Source organism: Drosophila grimshawi, unplaced genomic scaffold (assembly GCF_018153295.1).
Source record: "Drosophila grimshawi isolate 15287-2541.00 unplaced genomic scaffold, ASM1815329v1 contig_848, whole genome shotgun sequence".
Classification (NCBI taxonomy): Eukaryota; Metazoa; Arthropoda; class Insecta; order Diptera; family Drosophilidae; genus Drosophila; species Drosophila grimshawi.
In genome coordinates, this window is record NW_025063692.1 from 5,114,298 (window position 1) to 5,121,999 (window position 7,702).

General features: G+C 35.3%; 1 protein-coding gene across 5 annotated transcripts; it reads left to right on the top strand.

Annotated features, from left to right (window-relative positions):
- Window positions 1-765: 765 nt before the first annotated feature.
- LOC6566304 (proton channel OtopLc) lies at window positions 766-7,319 on the top strand. Of its 5 annotated transcripts, none has more exons than XM_001991987.3 (6): window positions 1,688-1,921; window positions 4,138-4,584; window positions 4,703-4,855; window positions 4,918-5,135; window positions 5,708-6,679; window positions 6,738-7,319. In XM_001991987.3, the coding sequence occupies exons 1-6, from the start codon at window positions 1,815-1,817 to the stop codon at window positions 7,253-7,255; spliced, it is 2,415 nt and encodes an 804-aa protein (XP_001992023.1). In that variant the 5' UTR covers window positions 1,688-1,814; the 3' UTR covers window positions 7,256-7,319. The 5 variants fall into 5 exon arrangements, with proteins under 5 accessions (XP_032594875.1, XP_001992023.1, XP_032594871.1 ...); XM_032738980.2 differs by having other exon boundaries at window positions 4,180-4,584; XM_032738982.2 differs by having other exon boundaries at window positions 4,249-4,584.
- The last annotated feature ends 383 nt before the right edge of the window (window positions 7,320-7,702 follow it).

Here is a 7,702-nt window from a genome sequence, read left to right on the forward strand (position 1 = left end):
TAAAAACCCTCGATTTTAGAAATATACCTTCTATATATAATATGCTGGGTTACCCTTGCCGCCAAATTCTAAAATTTAGATTGATTTTTTCTGAGTGTATTCAAATACAAACATTGAAATGAAATCGCTTAGTTATCAAGTAAATAATGAAAGTAATGGTAGAATATGAAACCTAAGCCCTAAGGCCTTATCGTACCCAAATATGAAATGAGCTGTATCTACACTCAAAAAACAAGTCGCTCTAAAAGCAAGAAAATCGGCCTAAGAGCTCGAAAGCGTTTACGGTTCTTAGATAATATTTTCTATTACCAAGGAATATTTTTCTAAAAAATGTAAATGCTAAGCTTTATTAAAAAAAAAAAAAATTCTAACCTGAAACACTATTTTACAAATATATAGGTCATCCATACATATAGCTACAGAACTTGTAAAAGTGTGTAATGAAATTAAAGTACAAACATATGTATGAAATACTATAGAATTTGAATGTATTAAATTACTCTCATTGTAAGTTAGACATTACAATTTTTGATATTAAAATAAGAGTTTCTAATAGCACAGAGGATATATGCACAAATATATAATAATATATAAATAACCATTACCATTTGTCACTGACAACAGCCGCGAACATCGGAAACCCAAGTTAATACCCATGCATTAACTAAAAAACAAATTACACATACTATATGACGAGTTATACACAACTCTGACCACTATCTAACCAAAGCGATAAGAAGTAAGTGCGAAAGACATTTATTTTTTAGTTTTCTTACAACAGCAGTGGCGCCTACACTTTTATTTCCCACCTTGAAAAAAGAACTGTTTTTGTTTTGTGATTACTTTATAAAGACCAAATTTATTTTAAAAACATTTTCTGACTTGAATTAATGATTGAGCCGAACATCTTGATTAAATACGAACGAATGCCATCTGTCACATTTAGGTAAGAATAATTGATTTTTTTTAGTCAACATTTTACTTATAAAAATAATATTAGAATGCTAGTTGCCTAGCACACATAATTTTAATTAGTTCAAACAACATTATTTATATATACGAGTATATAACATCAAATGAAAAAAATATTAACGAATTTTAAAATTTTGCCATAAAGTGTGGAAACAAATATTTATTATTATTATACTCGCTTCAGACTGAATGTCTGTTTTGCGTATTAGTTCCTAAATCAATAAAATAAAAATATCTACTGTCAATTATAACACTGTAGATTACTAAGATCGTACTCCGATTCCGCCTCCAAAAAATTCCCAGATGCCTATATCTGCCGCAAGTTAAGAACTGCAGTTGTAAAACTTGGACGGAACGTTACTAGCTTATATGTATATGCCGCAATTTGACAGGCAAGCTTGGACAGTACTTCTTGGCTACACCTATAACGATCTTTGTTATACTTATGGTATCAAAGTATTTCGCAGTCGATTACGCCCGACTACAAAAGTTCTGTCTTGTTAAAACTAAATTTGTTGCACAAGTTTCAAGTGTTATTTTTCAGTACCCAGTCCCAAATGTGTTGGTCTTATATTGAAAATTGTGTTAATCTGTGTGTTAACAGCGGCAGACAAAGAAAGCACAAAATCGCTAATCAACTACTCAAACGTTGTCTGCCAGCTTAAGTTACTGCCACAAATATTTGAAGCATTCAGTGTCATAGAGAACTTACTGATGTATAGCTGTACAAAGGAAAATCAGCTACAGAGTCGCGGAGTCAAGTCATTACAATAGTCAACCATTTCACACCAATGATTGGTTTCGAGTCTGCTCTTTGAATCTTACCCCAACAACATTTTATTATGTCGCTAACTAACTTAAACATAAATGGCTTTTATGAAGAGCCGATTTTATTGTGGAAGACAAAGCAACGCGTTCATTACAGAGATGATGTGGCGCGTGCCAAAAAGTTTGTGTTTTCTACTCAAAGTTAATGAATACATTTTATTGTTATCAAATTCAAATCACACACATTTTAAAGAACCAAACCATCAAATACCTTTAAAGTGTGTGTGTGTGTGTGTGAATGTGTGATGAGTGTGTTTTAAATAATGTGTTTATTTTACACTATTTATTTTGATTTGATATCTATAAAAATATTTACTACAATAACAAAATATATATTGTTGCTGCTTGTTACTTAGACAACGCAACTACCGATAACGGCATGGTTAATATGAGCCAGCAAGTTATTTTTAGCCCTTATTGAAATTCAATTAAATTCATTTCTGTAGTTCGTGTATGTTATTTATTTATGACAGCGGCTAAATTATGGTTTTAGCGCCAAGCATAACTCACCTCATTATTCAGAAAGTTTTTTTTTTTATGTATGGTTGTGTCGTTCTAAAAAACATAGTTTTTGTTTCTTAATTCCAGCGCACATTTTTGATTGTTAATAAATTCATATAATTTAATTTGAAAAGGCTTTTTCACTGCAATTCGAATCGCGAGATGTGTTACTCCCCACAGAGCTATACGGGAAAGAACTATTAACATATATCTTAATATTGCTTCCATAGCAGCAATCGCTAAATTTAATAAATAATGCAATTCATATGATCGCTGATGGACTCCGGTCAGCAAGGGTATATCAGTCAGCTGCGGGTCTAAGGTGGTCGTTCTTTCTGGTTATTATTTATTACAAATTTGGAGATTCTAGCTCTAAAACTGAGTGAAATATAGCAGAAATATATAACTATTAGTTGCCACCGAAAATGCAACAAACTTCCTTCCAATAGCAACAATTGAGCATAATATGTAGGCGTACATAACACTTACATCGATTCATAAGTATTTATTTATACCTTGAACTGTTTTCACCGGAGCTTCTGCTACTTCAGCACAGAATTATATTTGATATTTCACTTAGCTGCTCTCCGTTAATCGCATACAAAGCTGATTAGTGTAAAATTAGCACGGAAAGTTTTGCTTTTTATAAGCATCACGCATATTTATGTACATATGTACATATGTACATTATATGTATAAAAATAAACTGCACGTCGAATTATGATTCGCCCTTTTGAAAAAGTCCACTGAGCTTTGATATTATAATAAAAAAAATGAAAGGAGTTGTAAAAATCAGAATATATATAGGCCCGCAGGTATATTAAGATAACAGTTATATACTAGATGAATTCAAGGGGTTCAGGGTCTGCATTTCCAAATTTTAGCACGGATTTTTCTAATATTTGTAAAAATGCGCCTAATTTCTTGCTGTTGGTTTCTATGTGCAAACATACATATATAATTCTTATATTGGGGGTTTTGTTAGCTATTTTTCTTATTGAACATTAGTGGATTTTAAGATTTCAAATATAGAAACGTTTTACATAATTACTAAATTTCGGGGCGGTTTTTTCTCTGAGTGTAGATACAAAACGGAAAATAAAGAGTAGCGTAATTATCAAATTGCTCATTTCATTAAAAGAAAACATGATTTACTCACTGCTTTAGTAAAGTAAACTGCTCGACTAATGGACCTCATACATTTTTCGCAAATCTTTATATATGTGCAGCTACAGAAATTCCAAAAGATATACAATTTGCCACTTTTTTTTGTTAATAACAATAATAATTGATAAGTGGCGAAACGCTAATTGTAAAATTGGAATATATTATATGACATAACTTTGATTTGAACAACAAAAGCTACAGACATTCAACATGGTATTGATGGATACAGACTTACTTATTTGTTGTGTTATCAGTCGGTGATAGCTTTGTAGAGTTCACCGCTCGTGTGCTGGTCTTAAATTGGCTAATTAGGTGTGCTTCAGTCCTACCAATGCTAACTCCGTTATGAACGTGCAATCATTGCAAAGCCAGACACAAAAAAAATTAATTGACAAAATCAATCAAAAACCAATCAGCAACTCAAGATAATACATACTGACCAGTGAGGCCACATCCATCTTTTGAATTAGTCGACGAAAAACCGCGTTCATAGTTGACAATAACCAGAAGTTTGTTACGGCAATGTTAGTTGATGTTAAAATTTGAAGTTGAACAGAGCTGGGGATTTCCCAGCGTGTCTACTGTGCTTCTACAATAGTTGTGTGTGCGCGCAACTGCATTCCGAAGTTTTCACGAAAATTGTTGAATTCACACCCGATCTTACGTCAGCAATCAAATACTTAACGACAGTTGTCAATTTATTGCAATAAGGCCGAAAAAATCGATATCCTTCTCTCGCCTAACTCCGTCAACGGCGCTGGAAACGCCACTCAACTTTAGTTCATCGATTGCCGCTACCTCGAACTCTATAAAACGGTACGCTCGTACCGCATGTGATCACTGCGGTCATCATAACATACCAATTATGTCACACCCAATATCGCCGCTAGCGAAATCGCAGACTAATTTGGAGCTGATGGATCCAAGTAGCCAGCAGCGGCAGACACTTTTACCACTGCCAACCATTGGTATGCATCGTGATGACTCAGCTTGCACACTCCAAGTGTCCCGCCGCCCTTCAATACTTCTGCAAGAGATCCTCACCCAGCGACCCCCTGGTGCTGGACGCAAGGATCCCAGTAATTTTCTTCATCCACGCAACTCCAAAAATTCAGGGTATAGCTGGTCTTTACATTATTTACATATACGTACGCCTGTTAAATATTATTAACTAATTAAGTTAAGAAGTCGCTATCTTTCTCATTTTCTTTTTCTTTTATCTTTTCCAACTAAGAAATCCACATGGAACGGTTAATGGCAGTACGGCGACTATCAATTTTCAAAGCGGATCTACCAGTGCTCGCAATGGTTCGAGTGCCAACTATGACAGCGGTGCAAAAAGCTTTCAGGCCAAGCAACAGAAAGAAAAGAACCGACGAACGGGCAAGTAAGAAAGTCCTTAGCCTAACCTAAGATGATGCAAGATACATTTGTTTCTCATTTTTATAGCGATGCCATCAGCTCGGCATTGTCTGCCACTTACTGCAAGCTACTAGTGCTCTTAGGTGTATGCCTACCTATTACTGAAGTCATTTCAGATCAAATACCGACATATGTTTATCAAGGATTTTATGTTTATTTATATGCCGGTAGCATATTATTTGTGATATTTGTTTACATAAGTGCGTTTCGAAATCGATCGCTTTTTAATGCACTCAAGGATTTTCGTAAGTCCAATAATAATTTCTACATTTTAAATATATATTTCCCGTTTCACTTTTGCTTCAAATATTAATTTTTTTTAATGTGAAAGATTTTATTTAAAGAATAAAAATACACTTGTATGTAAGAGTGGTGTATTTGATACTCACCAATTAAGAGATTCCACATACGTCAGCCCAACTTAAAATGTTGAGTGCGTCAATATGGCAGTGCACACACCAATATGACTTGACTTAAATTTGCTTAATGGCCAAAGGTTTTGTACATAGTAAAGATATCATATTGTATCAATAGATATTTAAATAACTGCAACCATAATTTATACAAATGGTTTTTGTTTTTTTAATTTATAATGAAATTGATGTCAGTTGTCAGAAGATGGACAGATGTCTGCAATGGCATAGCTTAAATAGCCTTCCTATAAACTTAACCCAATAAAAATTAGTAAAATAGTTATGATAAAAATGTGCAAAGGTTTATAGATTAATGTTGAAAATTTGAAGCTGTGAAACTGGAAAAGGCCGTCATTATTTACGTATTAAGCTTGACAATCTGTTTTAATTCTTGATTGTTTTAGATGAGAAGAATAGCAATATACACCTAAAGCACAAAGTGACTCACTTCGGAAGTTTCTACCTACGCGTAGGTGCTATTGCCTTCGCAATTGGTACAATGGTGTATTCGGGCTTGGAATTTGGTCAATTCTTTGAACTGAATGGTCATCCGGGATGTCACGACGTCTTTGTAGCCATCACTCCTATCTGCCGCATGGTCTTGTGCATTGCACAGGTACAGTTCATCTTTCTCAACACCACGTATATGGATATGGCACGTCATAAGGTTACCTCGCGATTCGGACTTATGCACATGGTGGCCACCAACCTGTGTGAATGGTTATACGTACTGGTCGAGGAAACAAAGCACGAAATATTTCATATTGGCCACCACGATGCGGGCCAAGATCCGATCTTACATAACGGTACACATGGCGGTCCCGATTGGTCGGCTCTTAATGATTCCTTACATTTGCATAATCCCCATCAGACTGTATCAACTATGCAAGCCAACCAATCCACTTCACCGCTTCACAAGATATTAGTAAATTTGACGGCGACGGTTGGTAATACCACAGTACTACCAGAACCGACTTATGCCCCATTTACTGGATGTTCCCGTACAACAATCATGGGTGCTTTGGTTCAACAGCTGTCTCCGTTTCTATTTCCGTGCACAATTGAATACTCGCTCATTTGTGCAGTTATTTTATTCGAGATGTGGAAAACCGTTAAGTCTATACCGGATATAGACAAGACACGTAAAAACTCGGTGAAGCCAGTTGCGCAGAAGCCGGCACATCACTTCTCTGTCGATTGCTCCCAATCGCACAAGGGTCTGTTTTTCGGTATACTTATTATTGTTATGACCATAATCTCAATGATTATGTACTTTGTATTGTATACGCAACCCGGCTACGAACTCATCGCAACCCAGGAAGTTACACTCTGGGAAACATTCATGTACTTTATGTGCGCATCCGCAATAATAACCGGTCTGTATATTAACAAAATCAACCAACTACATATATTATCTTAATTGTTTCGTGACAGGCATGATTCTAATGCGTGATCTAAAGTTTGTAAAAGATACGAGCGACGAACACCATTCAATGGATTTGGATAATCTCCTGCTGGTAGTGGCCCAGACAGGCGTCTACTTGTATGGAATGTTCAGCATACTTGGCAGCTACTTTGCTAAATGGGACACCGTACCGGATCGAGTTGAAGGCATTATCGCGGAGGTGTTTGGTGTGGTGCAGACATCTCTGCAGACTATGTTTATACTACATGCTAGCCATCGACGCTGCAAGGGATCAAAACAGGTCCGACGAAAACCCGGCCGCGAGATTATTACCTTCCTTTTGGTCGCAAATATTGCCATCTGGTTTGTCAACACGCTTATCAAAGGAAGAGCGGTGTTTCGTGAATCGCACCTTGAGTTTTTCGGCGTTTGGGGATGGACGATTATCACACATATTTCGATGCCACTGGCGATTTTTTATCGCTTTCATTCCACGATTTGTCTATTTGAAGTGTGGAAAGTAACATACAAGGCCAAGGCTCATTAGGTTGTGCTGGATTCAAATTTACAAATGTATTTTCCATGTTTTTTTTTTTATTAAATTATTTTTAGCCTTACTGTTTGACTCTTCTTTTGTTAGTATTTATTATTGAAACTATTACAACAGCAATGGGAATTTCGAATTCACATATTCGACGACAATATTTGAAATCCAATTCAACGCACTTAGAGGGATGCTGTTGAAAGTGGGTGGGAGTGATAATAATATTTATTAATAATTATGTTTGCCATTTTTATTAATTTTTTGTAAAGCCTTTAAGCATTTTTCGGATTATTCAAATAAAATAGTTTGGGGAATGTTGACCATGGGCAGGGAAAATAATGTTAATTGAACTGAAGACTCATTTTATGAAACTGCAATTTAGTTAAAATATATTTTTTTTATTTTAATCCTTTCGGTTTCAAACTCAAATCTAGAATTGAAGAAATACTT